The sequence below is a fragment of the Punica granatum genome, chromosome 4 (genome assembly GCF_007655135.1).
Source record: "Punica granatum isolate Tunisia-2019 chromosome 4, ASM765513v2, whole genome shotgun sequence".
Taxonomy (NCBI): domain Eukaryota; kingdom Viridiplantae; phylum Streptophyta; class Magnoliopsida; order Myrtales; family Lythraceae; genus Punica; species Punica granatum.
This window is the reverse complement of record NC_045130.1, coordinates 34,956,333-34,973,790: the sequence shown is the minus strand read 5'-3', so window position 1 is coordinate 34,973,790 and position 17,458 is coordinate 34,956,333. Positions and strand designations below refer to the sequence as shown.

General features: G+C 35.9%; 1 protein-coding gene across 4 annotated transcripts; it reads right to left on the bottom strand.

Annotated features, from left to right (window-relative positions):
* Positions 1–316: 316 nt before the first annotated feature.
* Positions 317–6,663, bottom strand: LOC116203234 (serine/threonine-protein phosphatase 5). 4 transcript variants are annotated; one of them, XM_031534908.1, is made up of 14 exons: positions 6,509–6,663; positions 5,518–5,684; positions 5,031–5,200; positions 4,872–4,943; positions 4,510–4,660; positions 3,341–3,535; positions 2,598–2,706; positions 2,238–2,355; positions 1,835–1,982; positions 1,503–1,751; positions 1,281–1,406; positions 1,089–1,189; positions 799–873; positions 317–701 (listed from the first exon to the last, which is right to left on the bottom strand). In XM_031534908.1, the coding sequence occupies exons 2-14, from the start codon at positions 5,582–5,584 to the stop codon at positions 642–644; spliced, it is 1,641 nt and encodes a 546-aa protein (XP_031390768.1). In that variant the 5' UTR covers positions 5,585–5,684; positions 6,509–6,663; the 3' UTR covers positions 317–641. The 4 variants fall into 4 exon arrangements, with proteins under 4 accessions (XP_031390768.1, XP_031390769.1, XP_031390770.1 ...); XM_031534909.1 differs by lacking the exon at positions 6,509–6,663 and adding an exon at positions 6,315–6,448; XM_031534910.1 differs by lacking the exon at positions 3,341–3,535 and having other exon boundaries at positions 6,509–6,662.
* Positions 6,664–17,458: the final 10,795 nt, after the last annotated feature.

Sequence of the window (17,458 nt, the reverse complement as noted above, 5' to 3'; positions counted from 1 at the left end):
GGAAAATATATTACGGTCCAAGGCCGGACTTTCCCGGGGTTCCCGACTCCCAATACAGCAATATTGAGCCTATTAAGAAACTTCGGGACCATTAGATGGAGGGACAATCTATTACTAGATCAGACGACCCATCCAACAGTCCCAGGTCATTACAGGCGTTTGACCCTGAGATTCGGGGAGACATTAAGGTCTTCCGATAGACTAGAAAGGAGCACAGTAATGTTAGTCTTTGTACTCGAACTCTAGTTCAGACGATTCTCGAAGAATGCTAGGCATTGAACCGGTGATCAGATCTTAAGATTGAAGAGTTTTGATGTAGCAAACTCCGAGTATGATCCGCCTAACAGGTTTTGGGACAATAGATACAGTATGAAATGAAAATCAAAAGGCCCAAAGTATATTTTACATGGCACCATCAGCATCATCTTTATCACACTTTCGCCCGATCCCGACTTTCGGGATCTGGAAAACAAAAGGTTCGAAAAACACTGATGCTGCTGCTGCAAATGAATCGGAAAGAGTTCACAGCGGAACAAAAACCTTGAGACGTTTTACATAGTAACAGCTACCTTGGTTTCGGTTTTTCTCCTAGGAAAAGAAAAGTAGAGGTAGGTAGTTTTCGTTGTGTTTGCAGATCACGATCACGAGAACATTCGGAGGAAGTTGTTTGCGTACGCCATTGGCTTGACATCCGGGTGCGGCTGCAATTGCAATTTTTTCATCAGAAAGATTCCTTTAGTATGACATTAGATGAAGTAGGAAAACAAAAGGGGAGAGGATGTGTAATTCGACACTGACCACTGCCGAGAATGTGACAATATCAGGCTTCAGCTCAGGGGCTTCAAATCGAATGAAGGCTCCCTTGTTACCCATCTGCAAGAAATTGCATTGCAAGTTAAGTGGACTATCCGGTTTCTGGGAATCGAAAGTAGTTCTCTGATTTTCTATTTCAAAATTTTTTTTTTTTGTGCCATGAATGAGGAACATATCGTGTTTGGTTGAGAGTAATGATAGTTCCAGGAGAAGTTCTGCCAATCCGAGCAGATGATACGACATTACAAGGAAGAGCCAATAACTAACACAGTTACCTGGTCACAATAATTTGGAGCAGAAAACACAGTGATGAGTTTTCCTTCATGTTCGATTTCATAGCCTTCGTCCTTTACTTCGTGAGATCGCACAACTAGATCTGGCCACAATAAAACAAATGGTGTCAAACTCAAACCACCGAAGAATAATAAGCAGAAAATGAATTATTTTAGATGATTATCTATTAATACCTAAATTATTTTCCTGTAAAAATCTTTTCGTGACATCTGCCCCAAAAGAAAGGCCAACGCCCCGCTTGCTCGGCCCTCGCCCCGGTATTGGCTGCGGATCACTCCACAGCAATTCACACATCAAACCTGCAACGCAAAACACAACATCAAATAAGCTCACAGTTCTGAGATTCTCCATACATAAAGGAAAATAAAAGAAAAAAGGTGGGGTCTGCCAGTTACCTTCCTCAGGAGGCTCACAAAACCGATCGATGGATCTGATATCTGAGAGTTTCACCCCATCGACACTGAAGAGGCCCCCATGAACCACGAAAACCTTCCCATTGATAACATGGGCTAAAGGTAGGCAGCAGAAAACTTCTGCAAAGAGTTCAACAAACGTTTCACTCAGCTTGGACCGCACCTCACCCTCAAAGCCGTAGATCTTGTTCATGCTCTTGCTCTCATGGTTTCCTCGGGCAAGATGTATTGCTGCATGATAAAAATATGAAGAATATTAATATTCTGATGATGGCATAAGTAACTACAAACTGACGCTAGAATATAGGATTTACCAGATGGAGACATGCACTTAAACGCGAACAAAGTCAGGATGACCTCTACGGAGAATGAACCTCGATCAACAAAGTCACCATTGAACAGATAAGGATTCTCTTCCGAGGGAAGCCCATTTAGCTCAAAGATGTTCAAGAGATCATAGTACTGCATATATTTTACAAAATATAATAGAAGCACGTCAATATTTTTCATTAACTAGTGCAAGAAGGCGGCAAAACTTGTTATCTATTTGTTTTAAATAAATTTTTTTCAAGGAAAAGTTTTATGAATCTTCCTCCAGTTGGCTCGCTGAAAACTTTGTTAGGCCAAGAAGTTTTTACAGAATCACAAGAACTCTGGCCAAACTTTTAATGAAAAACAATATAGATAAAGCATCCCGACAGTCGTTTTCTTTTTTACCTGCCCATGTACATCACCACAAACGGTAAAATGCTTTCCCTCAGGAACATTTATATCCACGAGTGAAGGCAATGCCCTCAACATCTCTCTAATTTGCAAAACAATTTGGAAAGCATACCTGCAAAGGAAACCACAAATGCCGATAAGTACCATTAAAAGTTGAAAAACATAGCTGGAAAAGCAGCTAAAAAGTACTCAAATCATGCTATTTGGGCAGACACAAAAACGAATAAGCTCTTAACTTTAGCTATTGGGTCACTATAGAAAGGTTTCTAGCTATTGAAAATTAAGTTTATCCAAGCCCACTTATTCAATTAACAGCCAAAGGAATACTTCTGATTAACCTCATTTATCACCTACCGTTTGTGTAAGGACTTCTGATTTTTGAAATCCTCCATCATCTTCTTCACGAAATCCAAGGTAACAACATCCCCCTCTATCCTTGCACCTGAATACTGTGGCTCCACCTCTAATTAAGAAAAATGAGCCAGAGAAATGTATAAAGAGAGTCATTGAAACAACTTCCAAGGCGTAAAAAGTTAAACAACTTCCAACACCCAAAAAGGGATTTTTTTTTTTTTTGAAAATGAAACAACACAGGCCCCCTCTGAGATGCCATCTCTAGAGAAAACTATGGCTTGCAGTCCAGAAAGCAGGACACAGAAGCCCATAAAAAGGTGCTCCTGGGGAATAATTTTATTGTACCATTACATTAACAATGTCATTATCATTTAGGATATGGTATTCCTTATGAATCCAACTGGGATCAATTATATCTTATGAGCTCATGAATCTAGGTAAGTTTTCAGTCTTCAAAGAGTCTACATGGGTCACCACAACGCGTAAACATGCACTCACAGAGTTAAAGTTAAGGCCTACCGCCACATTGTACTCCAGTCCTTTGACCACTCCACCGACCCATGGGGGCTGTATTATTTCCATGACATGTTTTATAATCAATATTGTTTATTATTGTAATTGTTGTTATCATCATCATCACGATTATTATTCTTATTACTGATATTATCATCATCATCAATATTCTTAATATTTACAATTTCCTAAGATAATTGGAATCCGGGGACATTGTTTTGAGGGCAAACCTAGGTTAAGGTCTCGACTCCCACTCCCAAAGAACAGCCCACTATTCCACCAACAAGCCCCAGCCACTACCAGCATCATTGCCACCTTTGCGGCTGCTTCAGGCCCCACCAACTTTACCACTGTCGCCACAGTTGCAACTGCCGCCGACACTACGGCCACTGGGGTGAGCAACGATGACTGAGTGGGGACCCGCCCTATAATGATGAATATAATGGAGAGTTTTCAGTTGATGCTGCTAATACAGTGACTGATAATACGCTAATCTCTATTTCTTGAGTAGTTGGAGCATTAATACTACTCAATACTACCCTTAGTATATTTTCCGAACCACCGTTTACTCATTTTCATGAAGGCCAATATTTACTTTATCATTATTATTTAGTTTTTGGATTCTTGTAAGATGACTCCTGTCATTCGTCAACAGAGCTAATTACACCTCATTACGACATCTTCTGATGCAGAGGTGCCTACTCAGGCCCTTCAAGTGCGTTAATGAACTAGGCCTGTATCAGTTCATGTGTTTTCCAAGATAAATTCGGAGTGGACTTGAATGTCCATATGAGAAACAAATGACGAGGAGATAGGAATATATGCATTAGACCTTTTGCCAACCACTACCAATCACTGAGAGTGACCATTTCAAGAAGACGCACCAAGAAGAGATCATATGTTTCAGGAGATCAAACCTATGATTACTAATTCAATATACTAACATAGAAAACTATACAATAGCCAACTGAACTTCCAAAATTTCTTGACCAAGCTCATGAAAGTTGAAATAAAAAAGGAAAAGATCAGAATACTTCTATATTTATTAATTCGTCTAAGTCAGAAATACTTATACATTTTGAAGAAATTGCATCAATAAGTAAAGAAATAACACAGCTGGAATGCAGATAAACAGATTATAATATATATTTTATTTTATTTTATAAAAAATAAATTGCAAAATCCTGTCACTTGTAAATGGAAAATACAGTCGTTAAAACTAACTTAATTCACGGACACCAGAAAAATCTAAAAAGTCGTGATTAGAATGTATACATCAGTATGAAGACTAAAAAATTATTACATATAACAGAGGCAGCGAATTCATGAAGGAAGCAGACCAGGCGAGGACAATTATCATACATATGAAACAGAAGAATAATCAGAAAGAGTTAATTACCTATGGTATGATAGTCAATGGAATCCGCTACAGAACACCTTTCAGATTCCGGTAGAGAAATCGCTTCCTCAAATTTAAGTTTCATAACTGCCTTTTCACATTCCTTCAATTTCTTGGTAGCGTCGGGGTCGTTTGGACAGATTCGCTTGACCTGGACATAATAATAAAACATTACTCATCTCTAAAGGGAAAAAGAAATAAAATAATTCCACCCAACAAAATCCAATTGAAGAGTAACTAAATATATTTAGAGGGAAAAAAATTTGAAATTCACCCAAACAAATTGACAAGAGTGTGCAAAATAGACAAACAAAACTGCTCCAAGTTTCCAACCAAATGGAAAAGGCTTCAGGAAATTGTACCTGCTGGAAATCCTTCAAAGCTTCTTTAAATTTACCCATAGCAAGATGAGCTGCTCCTCGCCTATAGTAACCCTAAGAATCACAAGAACCAATAAGAGAACAAAACCACAAAAAAGAAAGAAAACCTTTGACCACACAGGTTAATCAATTGTATGGAACCTTCGAATATTTTGGGTCAATTTCAATAGCCTTCGAGGCATCTTGTATGGCACTTCCATATTCCTCCAGCTTGGTGTGCGCGAATGCGCGATTGGCGTAGTACACAGCATTCTCTCCATTCAGTTCAATTGCTTGCGAATAGAGATCAATTGCTTGAGCATATTTATGCGCTGGAATAATACAGAAAAATATTCAGACATCAGAACCAACACAATGAAGCAAACTCTCATTAAGAGAAGGAGCCGCTACTGTACCAAAAGGAGGAAATTTTCAAAAAGTATGGTAAAGCTTCTCTGACTCAACCTGGTCTAAATTCCTCGATAAAAGAACATGTTTTGAAGAACGCATTAAAGGTTAGTGATGTGTTGAGGCATTTAAGAACTTCATCGTGTTTCATTCCATCTCCCTAAACCTTTGGATAAAACAATATCTGGTCTTAATTCGGCGAAGCAGACAAAGTAAAAGAGTTGAAGCATAAGATGTACACCTTTGAAAGCTTCATTTGCTTGGGCTTTGAGTTCCTCAGCTCGTGCAGTGCTATTCCCAGTTTCCATATTAGGCCTAATCGTCTACCCACTACTAGAATGAATATAGTCACGAAAAGACAAACTCCATAAATATCTACCAGCCCATTCTTTACTTGCTCTAGCTACCCTGCAAATTTGATTCCAACATCTGGATCAGTCAACTGCATTAACTAAGCCGCACTAACATCACAAAGCTATACCCGATTTACTGGGTGACAGATACTGCAATTCCTCCGGATCACATTCAATTATCACAATGCATATTCATATGAGAATTTGCCGCAACTCCAGAGTATGTCAAATTAGTCATGAACAAGTAACCCCAAAATTAGCTATCTTTTAAAGCTTCACAGTCCCACTGAAAACTCAAACCACAATAAAGAAGAGCAACTAAAATTCACATTTCTCACTAACAACTCCTCAAAAGAGAAGGAATCAATGCCAAAGAAAAAATCAAACAGTGAATTACGTTACTATTTTATATAGTAGCTTCTCTCAGCACATGTCCCGCTGCATGGCATATAAAATAAGATACCACCACCATTACACAGAATAAGCGCCAGAGAAATGCCCTAACACAACGTAATATAACAAAAGGGTATGTTCATAATCCACTAATATCTTCAATCATTGAACAAAACCTAGAAATCATCAAAGATTAAGATTCAATCAAACACAGCTACGTCTAGCTAAACCCAGGTATACCACACAGCAAACCCGCGAAATGCGAAGAATGAATGGAAAAAAGGGATCTTGCCCAGCATGCAGAGTCAACGATTAAATCAAACCCCGCTAAGCTCGTCCTCTAAGACACCCAACAAGACTGATTCTTCAACCAGCGGGGGCTCGGAATAGATCGATTAGAGACGCAGGGAAAATGCGTACGGAGATTGCGCATTGATTTGAGGACGAAAGGTAAGTGATTCCGGGCAAATGGGAGGAAGAACTGACCTGTGAGTGTATTGAATGGAGCTGAGGTTGGGGTGGTTGATGGAGTGAGCCTGAGGAAGTTGGATGAACAGAACGGAGCGAAGGAGAGCCACGGACAGGGAAACCCTAACTACTCACGGAGGTAGCAATTTATTATTTCCTTCATTGTTTATATTTTCTCCTAGAAATTCTTTTCTTTGGGGGGACACCCGTATCCATAAGTTTAATTGGACTAGTCCAGTCGAATTGAGTCGGCTCATTAATGGGAGAAATTCTCACAGTATGAATATTTTACATTCGTAAAAACTCGAATTCGAGATCTTATTTAAGCGAAACGCGCTTAAACCAACGACATAGAAATTTATTTTTTGTGGCCATTATTAATTAAATTGATTGAATATTATGATGCGTTTGGATTCAAAATTAAAAGTAATTTTGATTTTGATTGTGGAAAATGACAAATGAGTTGATATTATAAATTTGACTTGAAAAACGTGTATTTTTGTTGTGTAGTGTATTGAGTTAAAGTTTAATTTTTTTACTTGGAAAATATGTATTTTTGTTGTGTAGTGTGTTGAGTTAAAATTAAAGTGATTTTAACTCTCAAAACAAACATGCCATTATATTTTCCAATTAAGAAGAAGAATTTACATATACTTACTGAACATCTATATTTATGTCAACCTAATCATAGGCTAATTAATAATTTTCTATGACGATTCGATTCGTTCTTTTCCTTTTAATCCATTTAAGAGATATACGAGATTAATAGGAAATTTTCTTTATTGAATATTCACTCATATACTACAAATGACAAGTCGCGCCAGATTCTCGATCCCCAGCATGAAATCAGGCCGAGCTCGCCCATCTCGATCTCGAGCTCTACGACAGATTCGGGGTCCATAGATCATCAAAAGGATTCGAATTGAGCCGATCGAGCTCAAGAAACACTAATTGGGCTTGTTCAAACTGAGCTCAAATTTGAAGTTACGTTCCGCTTTTACAGCTCGACCTCTACGCGAAGTCGAGCTCAAGCCTCACCATACTCAACCCGACTCAGGTTTGGCTCCACCTTTCTAATCCTATAGTCAGCTCGGCTCGACCTTTACATCACGCGATTCATCTGCTCCAGAAAAAGACGTATTCGTCATTGAATCTTCCCTTTCCCTTTCTCTTCATCAAAGGAAAGGCCTTTGTGGGCTTTCTTTGTCTATGTAGGTCTTGATCCCTCAGTTTCTCCCACGTGTGGGCCGGGCCTGCTCACTTTGGTTGGCCCGTTGCTTTTAAAAAGCCCATTTATTTTGGGCCAGCCCACATCATATCATATAATTTAGACTATGTAATCATCATCGAGGATGTATATATAATTGCACCGAAAGGTCTTCCCAGTAGGGAGTTGGAGAAATGTTTCTTGATTGCAATACACCCCTCATGAGTCATGGCCACACTCACAGACTTTTTTGCATCGATGGAAGACCCATATCTCTTTCGGGTGGCAACTATAATCATCGGAAAGACAGCAGAATTAATGCATGTGAGTCGATATATCGAATTTTATACCCGGATGGTACTTCTCCGAACAGAAGCCAGAGTCTCTTCCTTAAATTACAATCATTCAGAAGGTTTGAGAAACACAAATAATTGTAGTTTAATTTTTTAAAGGAGAACGAGAGAGAGCTTAGAGGTTCTTTTTTTTCTTTCTTTTTCCATCTTAATGATGATGAAGAAGGGAGCAAACCATGCCCATTACCCAACTTACTGATTACAAGTGATTAAGCTAATGATCAGAGCTCTTAACTTGAGCTTGCAAAAGTACCAAACAGAAACAATTAATTAAGTCACTTGGGACTGGATCGATCAACATTAGATCTATCATATGGAACACGAAGATTGGTCAAGCCATCTATTATACGTACCTTGGCAGTTATATATTATACTGTTTTTCTTCTTCTCAATTTCTTTAATCATAAGCGTCATCATACAATGATTAATTAAATTTGAACATAGATAGGTTCTCCCTTCTGCATTATGATCCTTCCCAAGGACTCAGTTGGATAAATCATTTGGCTAGTGTTAGGGACCATAAAATTGGTCCGACCATCTAGTTTGACTTACCGTTTTGGACCCACCTTGATACACCCAATCGGTAACAATATTTTGTAGATATATTTTCTCTATAATTATCTTTCATATATCTCTCAATATCTCTAATATTATCTTCTAAACATGTTGTAAAAATCTTTACAAGATATTATTGTATTTCTAACCCGCAAGTATATTTATTTGTTATATATATATATATGCAATCGTTTATATGATACAGATTACGAGATCCTAATAGGAATTTCCTATATTCTCTATAAATATCCATCTAGGTACCCCTTCAATTCTTTACTTTTCTCGCACACACCCTCATTTAAATATCGGAGAGGGAAATGAGGATTTGCTCGCATTCTTGCCCCTTTTGCTGGTTGGAAGCTCAAGGCTCGTGACTTGCACGTTATCATGATCGGATTTTTCCGAATCTCAACAGTTAGTGGCTTCAATAATCTCTGAAATCATCAGTGGAGGGGCTATAGTATGTATTGGGAGCTAGGTTACTGTCGATTGAACTCAAATATGCATGCACATATGATAAGGAAGCGCTTATGTTGGAAACATCATCAACTGCATCTCTCTGAACAACATATATTGACTAATTTCCTTTCTTCATATTGATTTTGGTCATATACTATCACATATGTGACCTTCTCGTCAAACCCTTAACTGAAACATATAGCAGATGATCGGCGCAACTGTAATGGAAATAATTTCTGTTTCAGCACACACATGGGTGTACCTCAGCATTACTGCGCGCTAATAATCAATGGAGTTTCTCGGAGTTAATGATCTCGTCAATAGGGGTCGATTTTATATAGTACAACTAGTACACATCCAAGCGTTCCGTCTCGAAAGTTTTTGCTCATTTATAAATTGTAGTGAAAAGTGAAGGGGGAGCAATGATGCATGTCAATTGATACCTAACTAATTGTACTGAACTATCCACATATGCTGCTGAGAGGCGGTTTAATTAACCGAGAATGGAGAAGAACAGGAAAAGCGATTACTTTCCGGCTTTTATTAGAGTTAGGCAACACCGCATTAATTGTTCATGGCAATAGTGGGAAGGAAGGGATAGGACGTGATTAGCATTAACTCACGTACTTAATAAAAAAAATCATTAACATGTGCTAGTTTATTCAGCAATCAATATATAAAAAATTAAAGATTTTTCTCCCGAACTGTCGAAAAGAAGGAAATCAAGTTCCTTTTCCTTAATTTTCTTTTTTCATTTTTATGTAATTTTTGCACTTAATTTCCTGTTAGTGTCATTGCTATAATTGAGATATGAAACCACACTAAGCGTATTTAGGGGGGAATGAATAATTAGAAGTTTTGGTTTAACTTTTTTTTTTCCGGGTTACAAGGGAAACTGTAGGTCTAATAAAATTAAATAAAAATCCTAATATCTAATAAATGAGTGCGGATAATCTTACCACGAGTATCGAACTAGTAACTTTTTGATTATCAAGCGAAAGCTTGCACTACTGTACTATACCATCTTTTAATGAAGTTCTTATTTATCGTATCATTTTCAATAGCACATATATTAGAAAGTTTTTAGTTATCCTATCTCATTGAAAAATTATTAATAAATTACAGAAAACGAATGATATTGATGATTTTGATGGGAAGGATGATATCGATGTCAATCATTCAAGTAAGTGTTACAATTTTGCTAATTATAATTATCACATTATTACAAGATTGGATCATATAATAAATTGTCCTACTGCATTGTTAATTGTATCCGCTCTTTTTTTTAACACTATATGATGTAGATATGTGTCACCACAGCTGTTATCATGCATGTATTCGTTTGCCTTTTTCATGGGTTTCTAAAGTTAATGTACTTACCACATGATGTGGGGGAGAGTTTGCCTAAGATCATCAAGACGTACCATGAAAATAGCTGCCTTTAATTAATTTGACTAAAGCACGTAATTATTGAAACGACGTACACCAATCTCATCGAAATAAACTCCAAATCCTCCTAAAAGATATTGAAGAAAATCTTTAAACTGCATAATGCATGCCTTTTATAATTTGTACTAATTATTAAAATTATTATGTGTACATGTGTTGCCGCCTTTGGCCCATATCCTTCATTCAAGATCCAATTCAGTAATCTATTAACATATTCGAAGATCGGTCAGATATAATAAGAATGCCGGTTGGGGCTTGTCTAATTATAGTTATCATTTACATTCAGAGAAAACCCTCGAATTAACACAATATAAGTCATGCATCGAACCGCCATGCATGTATTATTATACGAGCAATAGTCCTGTTACCACGGTGTTTCTCCTACACGAGTTGTCGCCTTATCTAGATCGAGAGAGATCAACACGGTACACAATTGATTCTATGTATGGGCATTATGTAATATTTTTATATATCTTTGCACTGTGTGCTTAGTCACCTGCAATCACACGCAGAGTTTCGGGAAACATGGGCGGAAAGAAGATCAGTGTGTCCGGACACTATGAATGATCGACACATGTGTTGTGGTCAAAGTACTTCTCCCCTAACACTCTTTTTTTTCTTGGGACAAACATATATTTTACACAGAAGACATATGTTTAAAATATATATATATATATATATACATATATAGAACTCTTAATATGATCCATTTAGGAACACTAGTATGTCATCACGATCAAGTTGGTAAATTTGGCAAGCTACAGCTACAAAAGCTTCGGTTCGGGTTAATCATGAGGTATTGTATTCCGGATGCAAGTTGGGTCAGGATGACCGAATCACTCTGGCCATGGGTCATGACAGTCAAGATCGGGCTCCTATGGATACGAGGACTGATGCAAAGACACTTTTGTTATCGAGGGTTACAGTATGGGGCGCCGAAGCCCAATTTATTAAAGGAACCTAGTGATGAAATAGGTTGGACACAGTAAGCTTCAAAGGACATCCTCTGATAAACAATAATTCGAACACACTTCGAAATTACACATTAATGAAACCGCAAAGTATAGCAACTCACGCAGTATACCACCGACGAGTTAGCATAACGATTGCCTTCCGCAGGACGATCAGTTCATATGGATTTGGTTCATATATGCAAATAGAGAAGATGCAAGGTCACTTAAAAGTTCAGAAACCCTCCTCAGGCCTCAGCTTGCTTTATTATTTATCTCAACAAATGCTGAAGCCATATCCCGAGCCTCTCTTACGAGTCAACGCAAACTTTAGTCGTCAAAAGAACTCAACAAGATGTTTCTGAAGGGGATTACCTTTTTTATTCGTTAATGACCTGTGAATCTCTTTATGATTTAAAAAAACAAAAATTGAGCGAAAAAGAGAGCGTTTTATGTCGAAACCTTACACGGATTGCTGAGTTAATATACTCTTCTGTTCATTATAATCTTCCCCAGTTAACATATCTGTTCATTACCAGACACTTCTGTTCATTACACTTCTGTTAACATACTTCGCGGGATTTGACTTAGAAGTTGAGGAGGAATTTAAATATTCATCTGATCCCGGATTCAAAATACTTTGGAGCCACCTGAGCATCTTTAACGTGATTACTCGCTTCATGCTTCGTCGGGATTTATGGAACTCCAGAATTAGTCGGACAAAACCTGAACAACCCAGGTTAGTGCAAAATATATATATATACACACTCCCCAGTGAATGAACACTATGTTTTCCTTTAGTTTGCCTTTCAAGATTTGGAGACCATTTTCTTCAATTTTTTTTGGAATTTTAATGTTAATTTCGTTTTTTTTTAATTCTAACATAACATTAAATTATAGTAATACACTTGATATATCAGTTCAAGTACTTAACATTTTAGTTCAACTATTTAGTATTTTTATTATTAGTGATGAATTATACTAAATACTAAACACTTGAACTAAGATATATACTAAATGTAAAGATAATAAGCACTTGTACTAATCACGGATATTAAAAGTACTAAATACTTAAACTGAAATAATAAATTCTTAAACTGAAATATTAAATACTTAAATTGAAAGTATTAGTACGTGTTGCCCTGATTTTGAGTGTCGTTACAAATACCTAAAACTGTTTAGTTTTACAAACCGATTTTAACTTTAGTTTTAATTCTACTCCACTTAACTCAACTTATTTTCAATTCAACAACACAGTCATTACTTTCTCTCAACTATTCATTACTTTTTTCACAATTCAACAATACAATCATTACTTTCTCTCAATTATTCTTTACTTTTTTACATTTTTTCACGCTTTCACACGTAACTCTAAAAACCAAATACACTAATTAATTTTTTCTTTGGGTGGTTAGGAGAAGGCCATCGGTTGCAATCCATAGAGACTGTGAGAGACAGACAGGGGTCACGCTGTCTGGTAGGCTCTGTCTTTTTCTCTCTCTCCTTTTCCTTTTTTATTAATTTTCTTTGGAATTGCCACTGTTTTATTCCCATGTTTAAAGCCTTTAATTATCGTTTGTTTATTAAAATTCCTCACCTCTCCACGACAAGCCAACGGAGCGTGTCCCCACGCGCTCTTTCATCCGAGGGATTCGAAAATTGTCGGTTTCCCGTACTTTTTGCGTTTTGCTTTTCAGCCCCTTTACAAACTTTCAGCCGATTTTAGTTCCCATACTTTTTAATTTTGGTTTGGTGAGAACCTATTCCCGGAATTCGATCTCACCTACCCCAATCGCATCCAGTTCATTTCGACCAACACCACCCGGCAGTGTCCGCATCATCTTAGGATGAGTCTGCATATAAGAGAGACATACGATGCCACGTGGATTATCTCAAAACAGTACATTGATGAGATCCAACGGCAACACATGTTATGTGCTCATCCGGTGAGAATTGTGACTGTAAATCTGAAACACTGATGTGATCTCGTAGTAGAAGGACTAGTTAGGGCATTTTTTAATACATGCAACTTCAAATGTCCCCCTTAATATTCACATGAAATTGAAATTCGGTTATTTGATCAATTGGCCAATAATAACATCAGATTTCTTCTGCCATTAATCTAAGTTTTTACACCGATATTCTGGTGTGGAAATATACAACATATTGAAAACGGTCCGGCTGCCATGACTCTGGGTCATCGGCACACGCATTCCTCGCGTTAGATGCGCATTCGGCACACTATACATCCAACGGTTAGGGGGTCCCGGTCACCACGACACGGGGTTATGTCAGAAATTCGAATAGTGAGAATGTAAATGAAATTTTGTGAATTTTTACCATCAAATTTGATACAATTGGCAAGCAAAATAACTAATTAAATCTACACCTAATATTTAAATTAATTAAGAATCCCATTCTCTATTCACTGGAGCCTTTTCTTTGTGAAAATAACAGGATGATCAATCCTTCCAAATTAACCTTTTCCATTAAATCTTTGTACTTCTGATAGTTCTTTCTCCTTAATATTCAATTACATCACTCCCTTGCTTTTTAAAAGTAGCTTTTCTTGGGGCTTAAAGTGCAAATCTATTCAATCAATCAACCAGGGAAGCTAGTGACATTATTAATGATCACATTATTAATCCTCAACTTAGCTTTTAATTCCATTGCTCCAACCAAAACTAGGATGTTTGATGATGGTGCACTTAAGATCCGTAGCACTATAATTTGTAAGCCCGTCAAAGAGACACTTGTCCTCGTCAAATGAGAGCTCCACCACAGCTTTACTTTGAACTAGTTATTGGACCGTGTTATGCACAAGTTGTTTTGCTAGAGTGCTTATTTTCAGGGGAATTTTTAAAAATTGAATATCATATATTCTTAAATTGAAATAATTCAAATATTATATTATTAAATTGAAACAATTCAAATGTTAGTGCACACAATAACAAATTAAAAGATAATTCAAAGTGAATGATAATATCAAATATGCATGAACAAAATGATAGTACTGAGAAAACATATTGCATTTTCTTGAATATTGAACTTTAAAAATTTATAATTGACTATTTTCATGTATTTTACAAAAAAAAATGCCAATAATCCATTATCATAAATTCCTTTTGCAAATTTATACTTTTAAAATTTTTAAAATCTATTTATCTTTTATTATTTCAAAAATAGATGTTTCTTACATATCAGTAAATTTTTCTTTTAGTTGTTAATTACGTCAAATTTTTTTTATGGATATGTAACTTTCAGAAATTGATTTTTTTTCAAATTCAATTTTGGGAAAATCTTTTATTTTTCAAAATCAAGAATATACTTTCATACTAAAATTATTAAGCATTTAATAATTTATATATATTTATAATTTAATGTTAATCGTATACATATTTATAATTGTGCCACTATTTAGTGTATCATATTCAACTTTATATAGATAGATAGCTATTAAATGACCTTTTAAATCCCGTGATATTATTATATTTGCCTTTATGACCTTATTTATTGTCTTGTAATCAAGTGTATATATTCAATAAGATAAAGGTTTGTACCTCTTGGGAGGGATATCATGGACCGTATAACTCCCCAAGTCCATGCTTCATAATGAGTGTGGACCTTATGATACTTTTGGCATCATTCCTTGGCCACGATGAGGAGTTAAGCACATAGTTACATTTTATAAATAGTAGATGAATTCATTAAATACGGTTTTCAATTCCAGTTTTGTGAATGGCGAAAATTCATGATAAAAAAGCTTAATCATTTAGTGGGCTAATGAAGTACGAATTAGATTAGTCGGGATTTATTGAGCATTTGAATCCTATGTATATAGTTGCAATCCCAAAAGAAAAAGAAAAAGAAAAAAAAAAGGATCCAGGAACGAGTTTGTTGTGGATTTGGTAGTTCGTAGTTTAGGCCTTCAATCGCTTTTCCTTGAAAACTGCCATTCTATAATAAAATTGTTACGGTACTTTAGATGAACAATACTTTGTTCGACAAGCTAATATCATCAATCTTGGATTATGTGTCATCAAACACACACACAAACCCCAACTGGAACACTTCCTCTGGAATATGTGATTCTTCTCATCGCCGTCAACTTATAATCCAGGGATGGACGCAAGAATACATAAATCGACGAGGCTCAAGGTACTTGAGGCGATAAAAATAATGAGACGTGAATTAAAAATATGTATATCAATTATAACTTTATAAAAATTCTAAAAATAATATATACATTTTCTTACGACATCACATTTGTTAGAGATCGATTGTCCTGCCAATCCCGTCTTGGTCCATTCTGAACAAACCTACCTACTCTAGATAAGTTTTCACATGTTATTTATGAAAGTGATTGTTTCATACTTCAACTAGCTATTTCTTCTGTATAGAATCTTAAGCAGTGTAACTGTTGGATATGCGAGAATTGCTTTATTTTACTTATAGCAATAACGTTATTGTTCATTCCTCACTATGTCACTATCAAGCAGGATTATTCAAAATTTTCATCTTATTTAAGGTGACAGAGGCCTAAGATATGATAGTGCGTCGTTCGGTAGAGTTCCCGACTTCAAGCAAAATTATTGCCATTGACAAATTTAACAATTTTAACAGTGCCTCCCGTGAGAGGCACGCGCCAAGAGTTGCGGTGAGACTTCGGTGGTAGGAGAAGGCCCAAAGTGAAAAGTTTAATCATAAGAGTCCAAAGACCCTTTGTTTCTTACGACGTAACACGTGCGTCAGATACAGTACATAAATGGCAAAGGGCCCCACATAATTTGGTTTTTATCCATTTTTCTTTTAGTTAATTAATAATTATTATTTATCAAAAAAATAATAATTGGCAGCTTTTGTAAGTCGCAAATAGGGGAGCGGGAAACCAAGAACGCCCATTGAACCAATGGTCCAATGGTAATTCTATTGTTCTCTTCTTCTTCTTTTTCCCCTAATAGTCGGTCCAATCGTAGATTACAGCCAAAAGGAAAAAAAAAAAACAGTTATTGAAAATCTTCGATATAAGTTTAAAGCGTTTCAAATGGAGATTTCACGTGGAACTCTATAAGAGATTTTATTGATCTATTTTTGCAAATTTAATTTAATCATATAAGATAGGAAATTCCTATTCGCTTTCGAATAAACATTTGAATGAGTAGAATTACAAACGACAAAACTATTTTAATTGAATTTAACATTCGAATTAATAGATTTATAGCACTGTAATTCTAATATTTATTCTAACTGGTTGAATTACACAAATATTATCAATTCAAATTATACAGATTTTTATTGTTATAGAATTACATCATTGTACATTGGTATACTAATTTTAATACAAATGTGTTTGCGTAAACTAAATTAAATAGTGAAAAAACCCATTTAAGCAAATTTAGCATTCGAATCAATATATAATATATAATGCCTGAAACAGTTAACAAGGTTTCGCCATGTGTAATCGTTAGCCCGTCCAGGTCTTGCCATGTGTCGCAAAACATTGCCATGTGTTTATGTTCTCATATGGGTGTCGTCACGTGTCGCCATATGTTCAAGTGTCTTAGTTGCGTGGTTATATTATTTTAAAAAAAGGCACATGCAGAATGAAAATTGATTTAAAAAATCAACTTCACATTACTATTTAACAATGATTATTGATATTAATTAAAAATGTTACTTACATAAAATAATTATTCTGAAAAATTATTCACCCAGTTACCCCCATTTGATAACACAATAATTTTTTAACTCTACTTACCTTCAATTCAACAACACAAGGAGGACGGGGGCTTTTTCTTCATTTTTTTAACAATTCAAGGCAATCGGGAAGACTAAATTTTTCGGAACTAGGCATTATTTTTAACACATTTTTTCATAATTTAACAAGATAATCATTACAAATCAATTAAAACTAAAACTCAACTCTACTCAACTCTAAAATCTAAAACTTAACTCTACTAAACTCTTAAACCAAACACAACCTTAAACATAACAT